Source organism: Prenolepis imparis, unplaced genomic scaffold, assembly GCF_030444845.1.
Source record: "Prenolepis imparis isolate NDT839.2.m4 unplaced genomic scaffold, iyPreImpa1.0 SCAF_12, whole genome shotgun sequence".
In the NCBI taxonomy this organism is placed as follows: Eukaryota; Metazoa; Arthropoda; class Insecta; order Hymenoptera; family Formicidae; genus Prenolepis; species Prenolepis imparis.
Genome location: NW_028141170.1, coordinates 9,276,253 through 9,298,365, shown reverse-complemented (window position 1 = coordinate 9,298,365; position 22,113 = coordinate 9,276,253). Strand labels below are relative to the sequence as shown.

Here is a 22,113-nt window from a genome sequence, read left to right as displayed (position 1 = left end):
AACTCATTATGAGCGTAAGATTAATTAAATTGTTCAAATCTGCAATCAAGAATTTTGATACGTATTTATAAATACGATTGTATAAAAAGAAGATAAAAATTATGAAGCACTTAATAATTTATTTGCCCTCATTATATTCACAAATACATTGATATCGTCAATACCGTTTAAGGAATTAAAGAATTCAATATAAATAAATATAGTAAATATTTATTGAATTTAAAGACAATTTATCAATTTGAAATTAATCTTGAAAAGTATAAAAAATAATTAATAGTCTTCTAATTACAATAAAAAATAATATGATTGAGTATGAATAAATTGATCTTCATATAGGTACATATTTAAGCAAATTATGTAATAAGAAATTAATAAAATAATAATAGGCTGTATGATGAATATATTTGTTGATAAAATAAATATAATTGAAATTAATCTTAAAATAATTATAAAGTCTATAAGAAGTAGTTCTTTATCTATATAAAAAAATAAAAATTAATTTTACCATTTAATAAAAAAAAATCGACTGTTAATCGCTGCAGGTGCATCAGCCGGGGATGAGGACACCGAGGACGAACTGGAGTACGGCGGAGAATCGCGAGCGACGACTCTTCCACGTGGCATGCAATCCGCTATCAGTGCAGCTACCAATTCCCTGCCGCGACTTCCGGCCGGATCGGGTCCACCCACCGGTCTGACGACGACGACGACGGCGACGACGTCGTCGACGTCGTCATCCGCGTCGCCAATGCACAAGGCGCACAGCGTCTACCACTTCTTGCCACAGCACAGCGGCGTCAAGTCCGCCCGATATCGGCCTCCTGGCTTCGCCAGGAACAGCAATGTCGGGCCCGGCGCGATCGGAAGTGGACCCAAACGCGCCGTCAGCGCGCCGGGTCTTCAAGTTTCCGGTTCACAATCGGCAGCTGGCAAACGGGACAACTCGCGGTCCAGGAGGCAGCAGGCGATGTCTCTCACGTCGGGTAAGTCGCCTCTTTTTTACATATTTAAATATACATATTTGAGGATTTTTTGAGAGAAGTTTTAAATTTTTATGTCATTTATTATTCTAAAATTAATTACGTGACAGATATTTTAAATATATATGTATAACAGATGTATATATAATAAATATGCATAAATTTATGAATTAATTTAATAGCTGGCTAAATTGTCAGATTAAATTGATTAATTGCAAATATTTTAAATCCTTATTTTAAATTGTTTCACATATCATTATTATTTTTTTCCATTATTGGCTTTTTCTGTACGAAATCTTCATTAAGAATTTAGAATTTCACGAAAATAAATGAGAGGGTGCAATATTCTAAGTAGCGTTATTGTGACTTCTTGTTTACATGACACACATTGAGTTTTTTATTTTTTATTTATATAGATATTCAAATTTTATAAATAATTTCTGGTTTTAAAAATTCCCATAAACTTTCCCACGTAAATGGAAGGACTCGATGGAGAATCTGTAAATCACCATGAGAGAGAGAAAGTGTGCGACTTTTGATACAGCTTTGATATAACCGAGTATGCTACATAGCAATCTCGTTCTAGGATCGTAAAATGATACGAGCGATTATAATTGGCATATAATTTGATTTGATTGTGATCAAAATCAATCTATAAATTCATGTTTACTTCTTTTATTAGAAGAATTTTATGAAGCAAATTAATGATGCGATTAAAAATACATTAATTTTTTATCATTTAATATATACAGAGTATCTCACGAAAGAGAAGTTGCCGAAACTAATCAGCTATCATTTTTAAATATAAAGAACAAGAAAAATAAATAAATTTTTAATAGATAATTGGCAGTTTTATTTACATGTGGACTAAAACCAATCAAAAATATTTTTATCATTTAATAAACATTTATAATTAAGTCTCTTTCATGATGAATATGGATCTCAAAAAGAGTTGTTACAATAAAATTCTTTACAGTTTCCGAAAGAGACTTCTTTTCTCTTTCCATTTTCGAAAATAGCATTAAGATTGTCGATACTTAACATTTTTTATAAACGTATTTTTAAATCATAAAAATATCTCCGATTTTATCTTTAATTAAGATGTAAATAAAGTCAAATATTTTGCATTAGAAGATAATTTACTTTTCTGTTCTCTACATGTGTTTAAAAATGACAGCTGATTAACTTTAGCAATTTCTCTTGTAGGATATCTTGTATATCTTTATTATTACTATATATATATTCTAAATATATTTCTCATTCATTACCATCTTGATAGAAATTTGTATGCCATCTTCTTATGCTAAGATTAATTACGTGACAGATATATTTAATATATACATATAACAAATATATATATATATATATATATATATATATATATAAAATAAATATGCATGAATTTACGAATTAATCTAATAGCTGGCTAAATTGTCAGATTAAATTGATTAATGGCAATTAAAAAATTAGAGCTAATTATTTTCACATTTTTCGTTTCACTCTGTTTCTTATGCAACATTTTTATTTAAAAAATACATTAAGGAAAATAGAAAAAAATCTTAAATAGAGACGCATCTTGAGCGACGAGTGAAAGCGCATGAATGAAAGGAAATTCGGTCGGTGCTAGGTATATGTGATTCTCGTGTGATAAATTAGGCGGCCTCGCGGCATCGTCACGCACACGTGGCTCGCGCCATGCAAATGATTAAGTGTAAATATGAAATTATGATCAGCATCATCGTAATGAAGAGTGCAGGCGGGAGAAACCGTTTTTAATATTCTTCGTAAATGACAGCTAGGAATGGAAAGTTCGCGGCGAAATTCAAAACGCGGTTATCGCGCTCTCTCGCTCTCTTTCTCTCAAAATCCCACAAAATCTTGTAATCTTATTGTTTCAATATTCTATCTGAATTACTTAAACATGTCATGTTTTTTTTTAAAGCTTGACATTTAAATTAAATAAAAGCTCATATTATATTCGATATTTATCGTCGAGAATAATTCTACTTTAAATTTGATAAGTAGTTTAGTAAATTAATACTCTCTGTCTTAAATTAATTTGCCTTAAATGTTCTCCATTAAGTGTATATCTGTAATTGCCATGTTACGCCCAATTAAGGCTTCCTGATTAGCTTAAAAAAAATCGCCTATCACTTTAAGAATCTGAATGATTCGAGTGTGAGACACCTTGTATTACGTACATTGTACACTCATGTATAGTAAACGTGAACGAGGCGTGATTTTTTTTCTGCAAGGAAAGTAATGCGAGTAGTTGGCAAATTCCTTTGTCTTCTTTGAAGTTGTAAATATTGCGAAAAGCGAGGCTGTTGTTGCGAAAACGTGCTTCTCATCGCGTGAAATTTGGTGTAATAACAGGTCTGAGTTAACTCTAACGACTTTGTTTGCCTTCTCTCCTTTCTTTTAAGAATTAATTCAATTATGATTACGTCAGGGAGAGAATTATCCATTGTATTATATCTCGTGCTGAAGAGTTACATTTTGCGAATATCGAGAGATGCGTATTTTTCTGGCTATTAGTTGATTATAAAACTCGATCGTGACATGCAACCTTTGCAAGAGAGTGCTTTACCCTTCCATCAATAATGTGGGTTATATATATATATATATATATATATATATATATTGGAAAAAATATATGTATATATAATGTTAGAATATATAGAAAAATATATAGGAAGCAATTTATAACACACGTTAGAAAAAAATTGTGTTGAAAATACGAGTTATATAAGATCGATAAATGTGATTTATGGACAAATTTTTATACAAAAGAAAATTAAAATCTTAAATATGTAGTATATAGAGAAGCAGGAAATATAAAATCAGTTCAAAATTATATATTTTAAGATATTTATATCAATATAATCTCTCTCTGCCCCTCTCTCTTTCTCTTTTGAAAAATGAGTTCCACAAATTATAAAATAAAACAAGCAAACTTTAAAAAAATGGAGTATGTTTTAATGTGCTTCTTCCGCTTCTCTGAGATGCAGACACACTCTCTCAGCTTCTTTCTTTTCTCGTAAGAAGTGAAAAAGGAAAAGACCTCGCACGCCTCTCGTTTCTGCGCGACAATAAGTAGAACGCGCGCATTGATAATACCGCGCTCGCTCGAGTGTGACAAGTGCAACTGCGCTTTATTACGAGGTTTCCCTTCTTTTCTCCGACATCCCTGGCCTGAACCACGCGAACCCGGTGACAATCGATAATGCCACGCAGCGCCGATCGTACGCACTCCACGTGCGCGTAACGTTGAACTTTTCTTTGCGTCACAACGTCGTAAGTGCAACATTCGCGCTGCACGCAACAGCATTGTAAATTGGTGCATTCACTTGCGATGCATTCCATTTTTTCCTCAGCTTTCATTTTTTATTTTTATAAGTATATTTTTTGTGTGCACATTATATATAATTGCTTTGCGCATTTATTTATTTATATATAATAATATAATTTATTTAAATATAATAATAATATAATTTATTTATATATAATAATATTATAATATAATTTATTTATATATAATAATAATATAACTTATTTATATAGAATGTTGCGAAAAGCAATAAATATATATGTGTATATTTATATGTTTACAACTTTAGAGAAAGGAATTTGCCACTACTTGCGTTGCTTTCTTTACAGAAAAAAATCACGTTTTGTTCACGCTTACAATGTATGTACATACACGTATATAGGATCACAATCGAATCATTCAGATTCGTGAAGTAATAGTGATTTTTTTTTAACTACAAGCAGAAAGTCTTAATTGGGTGTAACATGGCAATTAATAACAGATATACACTTAAACAGAGAGTATTTACGGTATATTAATTTAAGGCAGAGGATATTATTTATCTAAACTGCTTATTAAATTTAAATTAGAATTATTCTTGAGATAAATATCGAATATCATAAGCTTTTATCTAACTTGAATGTTGACTTAAAAAAAAACATAATTTAAACGATGCATATGAATATTTAAATATATATCTATATATTACATATACATATATTTTTTTACATACACATATTACGAATGAAACACTATTCGTACACTTTCATATCCCACTGTACTTTGCTGATCGATCGGAATATATCGCAATGTTTGCCGAGCATTGACCTAATCCACTTACAAGAACTTGCGTAAATATCTTTCGATAGTTTCGATCAAACTTGTGTTTCTTTTCCCATGATTACAAATTGTCGCGGTTAAAAAGACAGTGGTTAGAGAGAACCGGTTACAAATTAAGAAAATCTCAGAAAACAAACGTTGCTCGCTTAATATCTCTCGTGAAGAAAAAATATATACATATGTTTGTAACAGAAATACACTCTTCTTTAGATCAATCTGGAATCTGGACATTTGAAATTAAAGCTTACACTTTATATAACATTCTTGAATAACTTTTGTGTATTTAACTTTTACATAACTTATATTTTACATATGTATTAATATTTATGTTTTTTATTATAATGTGTGCATATAGCGTTACGAACTTTTCTCCCAATTGCAATATTGCAGATATAACATATGAAAAGGAAGTAAAAGAGACAGTATTTTTATATTAGCTTAAAATATTAATTATTCTTGTTTTTAATATAATATATCAACCTAAAATATTATATAATTTAATTCGAAGCTAGAATAATTAATATTAAACAACAAGATAATTTTTCTTCTGGCTGGTTATTAATATCAATCATTATTGCTGCAAATTCAGCGCTAATTATTTATTTTAATAGCATTAGATTATTCTTTAGTTGATGAAATTCAGTTTTTGCTGTTTGTGGATAGTACCTAATGAAATTAAGGTCCTTGCCACTCCCGTTTTTAGCTGCGCCTGCCGCAGATCGATAACGGAAGGGACTATCCTGTAATTTGTAATTCGAGAGATAAAATCTCGGAGTTATAACCAATCATCGAAATTATTCTCTTGCATGCAAATATATAGCTAATAAAAAAAAAACAATTTAAATAAAATTTTCTCTATGTACATATTACTTCGATAAATTTTTTTATTATATTTTCTAATTTGACTCTGAACGATTCAACACTTACTCGAGCAAAGTTGAATATAAATTCACGGTAAAAGATCAAATTAAATTCGACACAGAAATATCTTTTCAGAGAATAATTTTAACACTTTTCTAAATAGCAGATATGCAAGTTTAAAATATTATAAATAAGAGAATTATTTTTTCTTTCAAAATATATATCCGACAGTCTTATTAAACTCTTGAATTATCTAAAATTAAATAATTCAATGTCAATATATTTTTTTATCTTAACTTTCTAAAAGGATATTCTTGAATTCGTGAGACATTTCTATATTAACGTCGACATGGCATTGCAATAATACTGTATGCGTTTTTTTTTACAACATTACATGCAAGTTTGTAACTTCCGAGTCATGGAAAACTTCATATTCGTTTGCCATGCATTCGCTCATCTTTTTTTTTTTGCTCATTAAAGATCGGTCGGCGACAGATTTACGTTCAATATTGTAGGCTCTATAAGAGTTTATGTTATGTTCACCGGCGGCCATCGTTACGTTATTGCTTTTAAACTAGATCGATTTTTCCTAATACGGATAAAGACAAATGTGTTTCTCAATCGCTTTGCGCCGCCAGCAATGCAGGATATTCCGAGTCATTTTGTTCTCTTCGAAAGTACTTTAATGGACAGCGATTACATGTATAAAGAGAAAAATAGAAAAAGAGAATCAGAGTATACATTTAATAAATATATGATAATTAAAACTTTTTTTTTAATATAATAATTGAAAATTATATTTTTAATAGAAATTAAAAATTAAAAAAAAGAATAATTTCTTAAATACGTAGATATTTTAATAAATATCAAGCCTACACATATGGTAGAAAGTTTTTCGGTCTTTCATGTTTTTCGAGAGATTTTATTTCTGCACTATTGAAAAAAGCATGAAAGAAAACAATTATTATCTTCTTCTCTTGCTCTCTTTTTCTCTCAGAAAATAAACGAATTATGAAAAGGATGTTGGCATTAAGTACGTAAGAATGTCGTTGAACCATCGTTGCTGTGAGTTTTGGAATGCGTGTCAACCTTTTTGCACGATCGTTGAAACGGTTCTTTGCTGACAACCATGAAAAGCACGATGTTCTACTAGCTACACATCTTTCAGATTTCTACGGCTACGATCCGCGCATCGATTAACAAAATCGTACAAATAAAAAATCGTATCGAATAAAATGCAGTAATGCAATTAATATTTGTGAAATATATTTCTTTTTTCATAAAAATTAACTGAAGCTTCCCTTCTACATGATTTTAAATGACAAAAAGATTTTAATGTTCACTTGGCTTTATTTGACATTTATTTTTATTTAAAAAAATTAATAAAGTAGAGAATATTTGAAAAATTAATTATTTTAGCTTCTTTAAAAAAATCTATATCTATTTTTAGATTTTGGATGATAAAACATGTTGAAAATGACACATAGTCCTTTCGTACTAACGTTTATCATGGCGATATGTTATTGCCTCGATAAAGTAATTCGATAATTAAGAATGTGCTAACTACTGCGTTTGCGGTGAAACACATCGAGACCTGCGTACATTCCCTTACACGGTTGTAGAAAATAATTCCGGTAGTGAGTAGTTTAATTACTCTCGGATACGCAATAGCGTTTTCTAAAGGAAAGGTACGCGAGAGTGGGATTTATCGTATAAAAAAAAAAGGGTAACGCGAAATAAAAATAGAAATGACGATTGTATAAATACGCAACATTTCTTTTTTTCAAGCGAGAAATTTAAGTAAAAGCATTTTTCTACAATTTACTCTCTCTCTCTCTCTTGTCGAGATGAAAAGATGCAGAAAGGAAAAGAAGAGAGAAATAGAAATTTAATTGTTGCAAAAATAATTGAAATAAGTATATGGAGGGAAAGATTTAATTACCACGCATATATTAATTGGATAATTCCCCTTCTTCTTTATAATCATACTTGGCTAACGGATAATTCGATCGCCTGAGTCGGTCGAACAAAGTTCTCGGGTCAGGCGAGACAGAACTTTCGCCTGCACTCTCGGTGCGTAGTACTATGTCCCGGATACGGCCTGATCACGTGCAAACACACGTATGGTTCAACCAAGTAACAGCAGTTTTCCCCACACGTTGAAAATTAAATCCATAAAAAAAAGAAAAAGAGAAAATCCACAGATGTGGTAAAATTCTTAAAAAGACAAGCACACATAATTATTCACGTTTGACAGAATCAGGTAACATCTAATTAACTTTCTTCATCTGGTGTCTTGAAATATGATATAAAAAATATCTACAATGATCGATCTTAATTTTAGCGGCAGGATATTCATGCTGTATATAAAATATATTAAAGAAGGATGATAAATCTAGAAGATAGGAAATTGAATTTATTAGCAGAAGAGAAAGACAGATTATTAGCGAATTAATTACTTATCAATTGGAATAATATAATAAATTGTGGGACAAGTTTGGAGCCAACAATAAGCATAAAGAAAAGTATCTCAGTCGCATCTCTGCGTCACATTTGTGCAATAGACTTTCTGTTTGATGACGAATGCAATGTAGTTGATATACAGCGCACAAGTTGCTCACGAAAGATATTTTTCTCAGGTCGTGCGCAGAGATACGTCGATACATACATTCACCTTGGCACACATTCACCTAAACCCGCTTTTAGAAAAGTTGCGAACCTAACCGATCCGCATCCGACTCTATTGTGGCGAAAATGTTATCGCGACTGCAATTAGGATGCAACCGCGAAAACAATGGTTATCAGCGAATGGCATTATCTAACGTTTAATTGTTCACTACTTGGACATTCATTACTCAGCACGATGTACAACGGCGATTAGGCTCAGTAAGAGAGTGTATATGTATGTCATTGTTTTCGTAACGCATCGTGTGTGTTTAGAGTACCAATATTTAGATATGCTTATCTCTTACATTTTTTTTTCTCACAAAGCTATAAAATATTAAAACCTATATATCGTTTTGCAAACGTAGCATGAATTTTCTAAGAGAAACAGTTAAGGATTGCGAAATTGTTGTTTAATAATAAAAATTGTTTAATGAAGAATCTAAAAAATCATAGAATCTAAAAAAAATTTCAATAAAAAAATAAAGAAAATTTATGACACTTGAATTAAATATTCTAAACATATATTTTATATTTAATTCGCATGTCTTACAACAAAATCGACATTGTAATAAGACCTTCTTTCACGTGTAATAATTATCGTATCACTCGTTATCTCAAAACTCGCCAGATACTAGACCTTGAACATGGAGGCTGTTTGTCCCCTAGAAGGCAGGAAACAAAAATCAGTATTATCGTTGCTTTGTTCCGTTCAGTGGAAGAACAAATAGTCAAATGAAGGGACTCGTCAGTATAGCAAGTATTTCGTTCCGTGTTGCGTCTTTCTCTCGTTAATTATTGTATATCATTGTAAAATATTAAATATAAAAAAATATCAAATTAGTAAGATTATTAAGAATTATTATTTTCAATTTTTAATCTTTGAAGATAATTAATTCTTAATCCAGGATAAAAAAAGTATTCAAACATATTAAAGTTAGATGTACATTATTAGAAGTAAATTCGCTTCGAGATCAGTGAAAAATAGAGTGCGACTGATTTCAACTAATTAACACAAAAATCTGAAGTATCAAGATTGAATGAATAAATCTCAACGAGATGACGAAGAGTGCTCGTTATTCGACTTTCAAGGAGTCTCCCATCCGGGGCTCCTGGACCACTGGAAAAATCGCGCAACGTTTCGCTTCGAATTGGCTACTGTTATTTTGTTGCGATTCTTGTTGTGGACAGAACATAGCTTCTACTTCAGGATCGAACAAGACGAACGAGAAAAAGATCCCGAAGTCCGGAGTCGAATCGCAGACTCCGTCGATCGATTCTGCGAAATTGGAAGACGGCATTGAACTCTCGATGGAGGAAATTCTTGTGCACGATCATGGAGTATCAAAAAATGACGTGAACGAAGACGGTACTTTGTTGATAAACCGCAAAAACGGTTCCTCGACCGATACCTTGGATTCCAAGAGCAAGTCCCCGTCAGGTAGCGGAGCTTTGACCAACGGAATGAGACGGATGATCGACAGTTTGCCGGGACTTCCAAGGAAGGAGAAGAAATCACCATCACCTAGCGACGAGAAGAATGTCTCGGAAAGCGATTCGGAAATAGGATATCCTGCCAGTATCTTTGCCAAGTGTTCGAAACGATACGGGCAGCAAAGAGCGATTAATGTTCCTCAATTGATAATAAGTTAGCTGAAAAACAATTAAATTTTAATTATTGAAATTTCTATAACGAATACACGATTCATATATGTTATATATTTATATTTATAGTTAGACCCGAAAATATTTTTAAATATTTTTAATATTTAGAGGTTTTCACTTAAGTTAATATTTACGAAACTTTCATGAAGATGCTCTCTGTTCCTTGAAAATGTTTATTATCGATCTCTCTTGCTAATTAAACATTGAACGTCTGAATCAATTTGAGTAATCGAGTGTTTTCTTTGATGATGTTACAGATGATGGAAGCAGCTTGTCAGAGGCATGCAGTACTCCGATTATTGGAGCAGGATCACGAGCAGGTTCTAGTCATACAGTGATGGACATGGACGATATGGATCCGAGCCATCTCGCTACTCGCTCGTCTCTCTCGAGTCTTGGAGTAAGTGTAAAATTTATTATTATATACATATACATATAGAGAGAATAGAATAGAAGAAGAGAGACCGTGTCGGACAATTGTAGTTGCATCTCGCCGCAATCCATTGCACTTGTCATTCCCAGCTTTCGAGAGAAATTGCGTATCTATTATTGCAATTTAATGCAGAACAAATTGCGGCGTTAAACCTCATTCGGAGGGAAAAATACATGGTTCTTGCTTCACGCTGGGAGCCTCTTTAAAATCCTTACCATTCTATCATTTTCACAATTCCAGGCACGCTCAGACTCGATGGCGTCGGTATACAGCGGTGCGGGCGAGGGACGTTGCTGTCGATCCGTGGTCGTCACGGGCGAGGTGGAGTTTGCCTTGCAGTACGACTATAAAAATCTGACGTTCGAAGTGCACGTGACCAAGTGCAAGAACCTCGCACCCGTCGACGTGAAGCGCAAACGATCGGATCCGTAAGTATCTTTACTTAATTTCCTCGATTTCTCTCTCTCTTTTTTTTCCTATTTTATTTAATTTCTCCATTTAATTTAAATAGAGTAAATATTGTTATATTAAAGACTTTCTTTATAAGAATAAAATTATTTTATTAAATATTCATTATTCTCTGTATAATTCTTCGTGAAATGCTCTTTTTTTATGAAATAATATTTTTACTTAATTTGTCGATTTCTTCTTTATTTCTCTATTTTATTTAATTTCTCTATTTAATTTAAATAGAGTAAATATTATTATATTGAATGTTTTCTTTATAAAATAAATATGGTAGAAAATAAACACACGGTATTTAACTTCTCACAATCTTCTACGCTTCTTCCAGGTACGTTAAGGTATATCTCCTGCCGGACAAGTCGAAGAGTGGCAAGAGGAAGACAAAGGTGAAGAAGCACACGTTGAATCCGGAATTCAACGAGACATTAAAGGTAAGTAGTTGAAGTCGAAGTCCCCGGATGTTCGTTGTATCGTTTGCATGACAATTCTCGGTGGTTCTCGTCATCGCGCGGTTTTAGTTCCATATGAGCCTGAGCGGCCTGGAGACGAGAACGTTATGGCTGACGGTCTGGCACTCGGATATGTTTGGTCGCAACGACTTCCTCGGCGAGGTGCGAATGCCCCTGGAGAACAAGATATTCGACGACCCGGCACCGCACTGGTATCCCCTACAAGAGAGGGTGAGTTTTACCGCCGCACATAATCGCGGAATGTTAGCGAAGAATCAATTTTTCGTCGGTGAAAGAATCATTCTTTCTGAGATTAGATTTCGAAAGTTAGAGTCGTCGCTCGCCTCCGAATGAAGTAAGTCTCTTGGACGTCAATGTGCATTCAATGGATTGCATCAATATTTAGCAGATTGCTTCACTGTGCAATTAGAGTCGTTATTTCTTCCTTTCTTTCCGTTGAGGCTGCTACTTCGGAGCTTCTTATTACAATGCTTTCGATGTGTTCTGACACGAGCGCATGTAAATGCAAACTGTATTCGAATATATGAGAATAGATATAAAAATATATAATTTAATACATTTGTCTTTTAAGATTTTAAATATAATATCAAATCAAATTATTATATTTCTTTGAATCAAGATTATATTAATTAATCCTGATATTCTCTCTTCTCTTAAAAAATATCGCGGAATTCTCGCTTTTGAATAATATATAGTTTTGAAAATAATTTTGATAACATAATACAAATATAAAAATTTTAAATAATTTATTTTTTAATGAGTATATAATATAAAATATATATAAGAAAAAAAATGTATATTTATGATTAAAAATAAGTTAATGAATCAAATAGAATTAATTAAAGTTTTTTCTGTACTTTGTATTTTTTGGGGGTATTCACTTGAGAATTTTAGTAGAAAATTGAAATCATTTTTTCGAGAAACAAAGAACCAATGCAGATAATTATTGGCTCGCAGACGGAACCGTTCGACGATCCGGTTGCATACAAGGGCGAGGTGATTGTCGGCCTGAAATTCGTGCCGCCGGATCCGGCGCAGCAAGAACGCGATCGAGAGAGCGGCGCGGAACGTGGCAGTTCCAAGGCGAGGAAAAACTGGAGCCGCGGCGCTCTCCACGTGCTTGTCAAGGAGGCCAGAAACCTGCAAACGCGCGGCAAGAATTCAGGCACCTGCGATCCCTTTTGCAAAAGGTACTCTCTCCCCCTCTCAACTCTGTGAATATTGTAATATGTTTCTATCAAGATATGTTAAAAAATATAATTTATAAAATTTGGGCAATTTTTTATTAATTAGTTTTTATAGAAAGCAACTTGTTATAGTCATTTTTTTTATCTGAACTATAAATTCAGCGAACGATTTGCTATAATTATTTTTGTGTATTATTTTTTTATCTGAATCATAATTCGCAAAATTTTTAATGATTCGTTTTTAGCTTTTAGAAAACATTCTTACAGTCTCGACATAATTTTTTCAGCTATTTGCTTCCCGACAAAGGCCGATCCGGTAAGCAGAAGACCGGCGTCGTTCGTAGATCTGGTGGTTCGCCGGTTTGGGGACACACGTTTATCTACAAGGACGTCAGTTTGCAAGAATTAGCAGAACGTGGATTGGAATTAACAGTCTGGGACCACGATCGAATCGCTAGCAATGAATTCCTTGGCGGGGTTCGATTTAATCTCGGCACCGGTATATATAAAAGTCACATAAATAATCTAAAGGAATTATTACATATTTAGAGATTATATAATTATCTTCTTTTTCATTCAAGTTGAATTTATCTCGACAGCAGACAATAGCTATTCCCAAAAAAGACTCTCAGCCACATGATTTAATTATGGAAATGTCATTTCTTCCATTCGGTCCATTTTCTATATTTCAAAGATTTGCTAAAGATTCTTTCTTGCATTTTTTTCTCTTGACAATAGCACAAATGTTCATTTTCATTTTCATTTCAGGAAAGCATTATGGGAAACCGGTGGATTGGATGGACGCGACCGGCCGCGAATTGTCTCTGTGGCAAAATATGCTTGAGAGACCGAACTTCTGGGTCGAGGGCGCGGTGACGTTGAGGCCCAATTTGCACAATCACGGGAAAAGCAACGGCTCTTAAAAGCAGCAACGAAATCATTCATTCGCGAATCATTTCCGAGAGAGAAAAACGGTCCGGAAGTGCTGATTTAGTCCAAGTCGATTGTACATAGTTCTAAAAACGTCGCGCGCTCATTTACGACGCGCGTTATTCTAAATAATCGTGAATAATAATGAAAAATCAGTGCCTTCGGGAACAACGTAAACTCGATTTTCTTGAACGAGCCTAGACGAAAATTTTCTGCGAACTTTCGGTCCGCTGCGAAGATCATCAATTCAGTATGTCATTTTTTGTCGCGACTCTGAAATCTTTTTTATAGTATATACTATAATAATTATTTAAACTAATTTCTTTTGAGTTTTCTGTTTATTCTTATTTTGCTATGCGCTATTAATTTCTATATAAATCATTTTCAAATTTCTATATAAAAGTTTCATAAAATTTCTATTATATTGATTTCTAATGATCGCATTGTACATAAAATGATTGCTTTCCTGGTTTCTTTTTAGCAATATCTGTTTTGTTTTTATTTTATTACCACATTTTGACTATTCTAAAAAAATATTATTTCTTGATGAAAATTAGACAATTCATTTATTTTCACAAGTCATTTTTCCTTGATTCGTTTAGCGATAAAAATTCTAAAAGAATTGACTATACATTAGACTGTGTTTTGCTATTTCCCACTATTTTTTCATTATATCTTCCTTTATACAAAGCCGGAATTCGTAACAACTACATTAACATAATTGACGTGCCAAACTTGAAAAGTTGTGGCGAATTCATGCTGCGATTAATTTCCTTAATATTTATATATTTTTCAAATTGAAGTTATATATTATTAGATACAACTTGACTAGTTTCGATGTTGTCTTAAAAAAAAATATCATTTATTTTATTTTCATAACCAACAGTTTCCTTTCTTCGCAAATTATTATAAAAATCAAAGCGAGATCTATTTTACTTTTCTATTTTGAAGCTGCACGTTATGTATTTTTCCTTATTATTTTCGATTGCAATTATTACGAAGGAAGAATGAATTCCTAGATGAATATACAAACTATGCAATTAACAAAATCTCGTGCAATATTATAAGTCATCGATGATATTCTTGAAAAAATATTTTTAGGTTCTTAAAAAGTCCCGAAACGGGAATTAAAAGCAAAAATTCGTCCGTCCAAACATTTGGCGGAATGATTATCAGCATCTACGGATATGTATGTAAAATTTTAGCTATTTGCGAATAAGTAAATTAGAAATGACGAATAAGTTCTCGCTAAGTTCCAAACGTTGAATCACGAAGCGTTTCCAAAATTCTATCTCACAGAAAAGATATTTGAAAAATAATCTGATGATACGCAAAATAATTTTTAAAAACAGTTTTGTACAACTATGAAAAAAACAAAAAATGTAATATATTATATTATATAAATTTATGTAACATATCGCGAATATGTACGAAAAATTGCAAAAGGCAAATGAACGGAAGAGCCGCATTACGTTTTTATATTTTGAGATCATCAATTTTTAAATTTAATTAATATATAGAGGATATATAATACACATATGTAACAAAATGTATTCTTAATGCGCACAGTTTAAGAAGTCATTTTTTCTAATTTGATAAAATAATCGAAACTTAAATAGCTTTTAAAAATAAAAATCGCCTTTCACTGACAAAATAATTAAATTGTTGCGACAAAGAGATAATAATTTATATGGAAAATTCAAATATTTTATTAAAATAGAATACGTTTCCTACGTTCATTTGCTTATTATCTGCTAAATTATTCGAGACGTCTGAGTAAAAAATTCAACGTTTAGAACGTTAGAACTTTGGACACTTTCCTTTCTCGAAAAGAAAGATGCTTCCAGCAATAGGTACAATAGGAATGAGTGAGTCTTTAAAGCGAGCGAGCGAGTGAGCGAGCGAAGGAACGGTATATTTACGAGATTTAAATATGACCGCATTCCTTTTTTTCACAATTTGAGCGCCAACACATTCTCGCATATAGATGTTATATATTTATATATACATATACGTATACACAAGAAACTCGCCATTCACATATATGTATATCTAAAAATAAAGAAGCTTTCTTCCGGTAATTCTAGAGCGACCGTATTCATAATATAGTATGATTACGTTAAATGCGTTCGGTGGTTTTTTTTTTGTTTTTTTTTTTCATTCTATGTATTTAGCGTTAAATGTCCTGTGATCCAATATCTGTCTTAAACAGCATTCGATAATTTCATGTACATTTAGCGTTAAATGCGTTGTTATAGAGCGTGTTATAGATACGGATCGATGACTCTCGAATGTTGCAACATAGATCGAAGGATTGAACTGACATATTCGTACTTAAATTGATTATTATACCTTCGATTACATATTTGGGAGTGTAACATCGTAAATTGTTGCGTGTTATAGTTAGCTGTAAGATTCTCTCTTCCTAAAAACAGGGTTTTAACGAAAGGAAACTATAAAACTGCCTTTAACATTACGTAGGGATTCAAGTGATGTGCTCCCTGCAAAAAAATAGATGAATAAAAAAAGTTTAATTTGAATATATTGATTATTTGTCAATCTCTAGCACAAATTCGATTTATATTGTCAAATAAGATATATTTAAAATAGGGAATTTAGTTCTCAAACGTGACTGATAGAAAAAAAATGATTTATATATTTAATTTATCTCTGATGAGATTTAAATAGAATAATTGAAAAAATAACAAAGATAGAGGACTTAAGAAATTATATAAAGCCAAACACTTTGATAGAAGAAATACATATAAGGAATTCATAGTGTAAGTAAATTAAATTTCCTACAAATTTTTAATTCAACTATTTTTTGCAGGACCAATATGTGCATGTTAGATTTAAAACTAACACAAATTCTCAAAAAAAAAAAAATATATATATACATACATAATATTTCGATAATCTCGAAATATTGAATTCAGTGTGGTTGCGATAATTGTACGTCGAGCATGTTTACGGACCAATAGCAATAGAAACTTGAAGATACTTATTACGTTTTCTATTTCGATAAAATCCCCAAGTTACTCTATGTTAGTCCACTTAGAGCACTTAATTAATATTACGAAATGTAATGTTAAAACTTAGAAAATCAGACATTTATTTATATGTCGTTCGTCGGTGTGTATATGATAATAAAAATTTTATACGTTTACTCGTATGCTTTGCGTGATTTATTAATTGCGAGTAAGCGCCTATATATATGTAAGTTAGGCACATTATTATTCGAGAAAAAAGTACATGAATCGTCATGATACATATAAAGAATTATCAAGTTTGTTTAAAAAAAAGAGTAAAATATTATATGCAAATTGTTGTAATATAAAAAGTTATATCATTTTACGTTTGAAATAGTGCGACAATTAAGTAATTTTAATTATATTTTTATTTTTTAATTTTCAACAAACTATTTTTAAAAGAAAATATATATATTTTATTTTTTTTCATTAAAAATTTTAATCTCTTATTTTCATGATGAAAAAATATTGTGAAATATATATTATTATTTACTATATATTGTCTCTTCTTAAAAAGTAAATTTCACAATTGATATTAAAATGGTTGTTTGTATAAAAAAATTATTATCATGTAATTATTATCATGATATAAGGCTTGGATATATCTTTACCATCAAAATCGATAATTAATCTTGTATATATCGCATGTGATAAATTTTAATAACATCGAAATCTAGGAAGAGATATATCGTTGATAATTGATAATATTTAATTATTATTAATCATACCTGACTAGAAGAATCATTTGTTCGATATTTTAAGGCCATGCTTAAGAATATACTCGTGCAATTACTTTATATTCTTCCTCATTTAGAGATCGCTATTCGAGATGAAACGGTTACCCTCCGAATTCTTGCCGGAGTATCGATACTTGCACTTTCCATATGCACCTGGCAAAAGAAAATTTATAAAAAAATGTATTTAATATCCAGTACATTTACTGTACTGTATAAATTTATAGAGAATTCAGCAATCTTAAAAATCAAAACGTTTAAATTGCATTTCGTAAATAATGTTTTTTTTTTAAACAACACAGTCACAATTGAACGATTTGATTTAAATCTACGCACCTTTGTGATCCTGAGGAGTACGCATCGCATTTGGCAAGGGTGTATAATGAATGTTGAAGTATATGTCGTCAAACTCGTTTGCGGCTTGCGTCGACCTAGGTACGGATTTGTGTATCAGCTCCGGGACGAGCCTGATCGTCCTGGAGTATTTGCCACGAGCCGTAGCATTTAATCTCTCCTGCTGAGTGACTTTTCGCGAGTCCAGGAAACGAAGACTCGGAGGTAGAGTGTGGATGGCGTAAAGCCTGTAACGCTCATAATCGTCCTCGTCGGTGGATATCGGATTGGTCAGCTGATCGGGATAGCCGGGATTGCCCAGGAGACTCACGTACTCTATATTAGGACAGCATTCTCGAATCCGCTGGAGAACTCTGTCGATGTTAGATATCTAAGAAAGAAACATACAGCTTAGTTTTTTTCAAACGATATGTCTTTTAGGAGCCTTTTTACATATCTTTTACATATCTGTTTTATTATGAAGGAAAATAAAATAAGATAATTTATATGATGAGACACGTTAGAAAAGATTGACATTTTTAAATAATAAATTTAAAATTTGTGTCTTTATTATTGCAGTGTTTTCATTTAAAAAAATGGTATTATTTTATAATATAATAATTATTTTTATTATTTCTCGAAATAGAGCATATACCTTGTTATTATTTAGACTTAACGTGGTTAAAGTCGGAATGCATGACAGCGTTTTGAGATCGTCGAGTTTGTTGTTGTCCAGGATTAATTCCTGAAGCTGCTCGAAATCCTTCACGCCAGAAACGGTGGTCAGCTCATTGTAGGAGAGATCCAAGCTGAGACAATTATGACCGACGACTCCCACCAATCCATTGGGAATCTTTTCCGCTCTTTGTCCAGTATACCAAGCCTATAAATTAGCATAAAATAAAATTAATAATATAAAAACGAAAAGAATAAAAAATATACACAAATTTTAGGATACTTTTAAGATTAATTTTACAAATTAGAAATCATTGTGTTATTATAAACGAAAAATTAATTTCTGATAATTTTTTTATTAATATTCTTTTATTTATCAAAAGTTTGAACTTCTCTAAGATGTGATAAGAAAGTGACAAGATTTTAATGACTAATTTAATTTTAGTTAAATAGTTATCAGTATATTTTTTTTTTTTTATTTGTAACTTTTTATAACATTTTATACAATAATTTTAAAATGTTATAAAAATTATATGAAAATATTTAATTAAAAATTAAATTGCTGGTACTATCTGATTATTAAAATTAAATTTCAAAAATTTATTATTATATTTAAATCATATTTAATAAAAAAAGATAATTATATAATTAATAAGATTTACTCTTTCCGACTGTATTTCCCACACATTTCATTTCCAAAATTTCTCATTATTTTCCAAGTTCGAGCATGCACTACTTATTTACAATAACAAAAAGTGCAAGAGAGTGCAGCCGAAAAGCGTATATTCGTTTCAATCAATGTATATCGTGATATGTGCGCACTGATTAAATGTTATATTGCGCGCAATTAAAATTGTAAAGCAATTTTTTATAATTACCCGTCCGTTATCGAGCGTCAGTGCACTCCTGTTGAAGTCTTGCTGACTGTAACCCGCCATGTTGCATGTTATGCCCCACGCAAGCAAAGAGAGAATATTATCGCGCGGTTAATGACATAGATAACACTTTGTGCGTGTATATATTGTTGTAATAAAATTCGATATCTTGTACGCATGATCATATATTCGGTGTGGCTCGTTGGTCTAGGGGTATGATTCTCGCTTAGGGTGCGAGAGGTCCCGGGTTCAAATCCCGGACGAGCCCCGTTATTTTTTTTTTAACTATAAAGCCAACTCTTTAGCCATTAGAAAATATATGTGTTAAATTAATTGTGTTAATTATAATTGTGTTAAACAATTACAGAGAGTATATTGTTTATGCAATATATTATCGATAGTGAAAAATTTTCATTTGTTGTAAACTTGTTTTATATATTAAATATATTTTATATGTTAAATATAAAATTATAATATTCGTTCGCGTTTAATTTCATTTTTAAGCCTCATTCTTTAAAGATTGTGTAATTTAGACTAACAATAAGATTATAAATATATCTCTCTCTCTTTAACTTTTTTCTCTTTCAATAAATAACATTATAATAACTTTACTACGACGCGCGCGAATTCTAATAATATAATTGATAATCTACAGCCCGATATTTTATTATGATATCAAATCGCTCAAGGTTTTTTTATTCTTCTTTAGTTTATGTATCCTGTGAGATGTGCTGCTTATTTTCAAAATTGAAGTTTTACTAGAAGGACCTGCTTCTTGATCGTATTCTTCCTTAACATTTGAATGTTCTTGCTCACTCAATTTGTCTTGTCTTAGTTTCTGTACGAGTTCGTCTTTCGACTCGTGAAAAACGTTTCCATCAATCTTTGGAGAATTATTATCACTAAAACAAAAAATAAAGCAATAAATGTAATATACTTAATATTACTATTAAGTATATTATTGCATATACCATATAATAGCATATACTGTACCTTGCGCTATTCAAAGGTATTCTAGATTCTATCTTCGCATGTGACGTTGGCAAGTTTATTTCATTATAAAAATGAAATATACGTTGGAAAGTTTTTACAAAATCAGTTGCAGCTGATACAGTTGTATCAATATGAAACAATTCTTCGCTGAATGGTTTTGTAGCGATATACTCTATAAGATATGAATGTTTATTTTTAATTTAGTTTAATTTTATTTTTAAATATTTAGCTGTTTGAAAGAAAAACAATATTACATACTACAAAAAATACGTACTTCTAATCAACTCTGCACCTTCTGCTTTATATTCTGTGATTTCCTCATCTTTTTGTTTTACTAAATCCAACAGAATCTTATATCGGTGAACCAGTTTCATTGATGACAAACAGAGGGGCATAGTCACATTTTCCCAAAACTGTTGCGATGTTTCTTTGAGAAGATCTAATGAGAATTTTAATTTTACGAAATCTTTGTCTTTCCGCAGATCTATTCGATATGTGGAAACATCTACAATGTTGTATGTATGTATATGTTTAGGAATATCGTTTAACATATCCATTACCGGTTGTTTCCAGTCAAAATCTTCAAGACTTAAGAGAGGATTCAAGGTCTGAAAATATAAACACATTATATATAAGTTTACATATTCAATACTTAATAACAAATTATTTTTAATGAAAAATAATTTTGTTATTAAGAGAGATATATTTTTCAATATTCCAATTTATATTTTTTTATTTAATTTGTACTTAATAATGAATAATAGAGATTTCAATATACACTATGTATATGCGCAGTAATATTACACACATAATTATAAAATGAATCATTTGAGTACCTGGAATTTGTGGAATATAGTTTCATCTGTAAGAGTCTCCATCCAAATTTCTATTAGATTCGTTAAAAGAACTTTCCATGATTCGTTTTTCTTTATAAAGCAAACCATATGAGCTTCGTCGTTTATCTTGACATTTTTCCAAACCATGTTTTGCTCGCAGCAGTCCGGAATCATATTTATGTCGTGATTTCCAACCTTAATAATATAAAATGATAAAATAATTAGATAAAATTTGAAATACAAATATATAAATTTAAATTATATTTCGCAAGCAATATTGGGTATATAACCTGTCAGTTTCTTAAAAATTCCTTAACGACTTCATAATGCAATTATAATTAATTAAATGCAGCGGTATATTTTATAATGAAATATACCATCGCATTTATAATGAATAGATCTTTATATTATTTGTTCTTAAATCTAAAATTTTAGATACATATTTCTGTTTATATAAATTTATAAATATCCATTGACATGAACATGAAATGTACCTAGAATTGCCACATGAAACAGTTTTAAGACTCCGATATATCGAGATTTCGATATATCGAAGTGCGATATCACGCTGCTATTGGTTGCGTATCAAATCGCATTTTGATTCGATATATCGAAACAAAGGCTGAAGTAACTATTTTCGTTTGTAGTGAAGCAAAGTGTAATATGTGTCTTTCTTATTACTGTGATCTAGTGGAATAAATAATATATTTATCGTTGTTTATATATAATAAGGAGATAGTAATACTCTTAAGGTTAGAATTATGCAATACTTTAAATAATGTTTCTGTCGATGCATGGTTTTGTTGTCAATACATGTTTTTGGAGGTTACCTA

General features: G+C 31.2%; 3 protein-coding genes and 1 non-coding gene across 6 annotated transcripts in view; 2 read left to right on the top strand and 2 right to left on the bottom strand.

The window, feature by feature from the left end:
• Positions 1–14,366, top strand: part of LOC145944073 (uncharacterized) — a 54,434-nt gene extending 40,068 nt beyond the window's left edge. For both annotated transcript variants that reach the window (XM_083052087.1, XM_083052088.1), the window contains exons 11-18: positions 543–983; positions 10,578–10,720; positions 10,994–11,181; positions 11,547–11,649; positions 11,737–11,898; positions 12,646–12,878; positions 13,163–13,374; positions 13,644–14,366. In XM_083052087.1, the coding sequence (XP_082908213.1) occupies positions 543–983; positions 10,578–10,720; positions 10,994–11,181; positions 11,547–11,649; positions 11,737–11,898; positions 12,646–12,878; positions 13,163–13,374; positions 13,644–13,798 (1,637 nt within the window). In that variant the 3' untranslated portion in view covers positions 13,799–14,366. The remainder of the gene's footprint in view (positions 1–542; positions 984–10,577; positions 10,721–10,993; positions 11,182–11,546; positions 11,650–11,736; positions 11,899–12,645; positions 12,879–13,162; positions 13,375–13,643) is intronic.
• On the bottom strand, positions 9,301–19,680 carry LOC145944076 (leucine-rich melanocyte differentiation-associated protein). Of its 2 annotated transcripts, XR_014426615.1 has the most exons (5): positions 19,455–19,680; positions 18,557–18,784; positions 17,905–18,292; positions 17,563–17,724; positions 9,301–9,320 (listed from the first exon to the last, which is right to left on the bottom strand). XR_014426615.1 is itself a non-coding variant. In XM_083052091.1 (4 exons), exons 1-4 carry the CDS (start codon positions 19,512–19,514, stop codon positions 17,645–17,647), a joined length of 756 nt encoding a protein of 251 aa, XP_082908217.1. In that variant the 5' UTR covers positions 19,515–19,680; the 3' UTR covers positions 15,681–17,644. The 2 variants fall into 2 exon arrangements, 1 of the variants encoding a protein (XP_082908217.1); XM_083052091.1 differs by lacking the exon at positions 9,301–9,320 and having other exon boundaries at positions 15,681–17,724.
• On the top strand, positions 19,648–19,719 carry Trnap-agg (transfer RNA proline (anticodon AGG)). Its single transcript has one exon. It is a non-coding gene; the product is annotated as a tRNA-Pro (tRNA).
• Positions 19,720–19,945: 226 nt separating this feature from the next.
• On the bottom strand, positions 19,946–21,740 carry LOC145944074 (uncharacterized). Its single transcript, XM_083052089.1, has 5 exons — positions 21,571–21,740; positions 21,281–21,475; positions 20,719–21,052; positions 20,445–20,616; positions 19,946–20,353 (listed from the first exon to the last, which is right to left on the bottom strand). The coding sequence occupies exons 2-5, from the start codon at positions 21,452–21,454 to the stop codon at positions 20,119–20,121; spliced, it is 915 nt and encodes a 304-aa protein (XP_082908215.1). The 5' UTR covers positions 21,455–21,475; positions 21,571–21,740; the 3' UTR covers positions 19,946–20,118.
• Between the last annotated feature and the right edge of the window lie 373 nt (positions 21,741–22,113).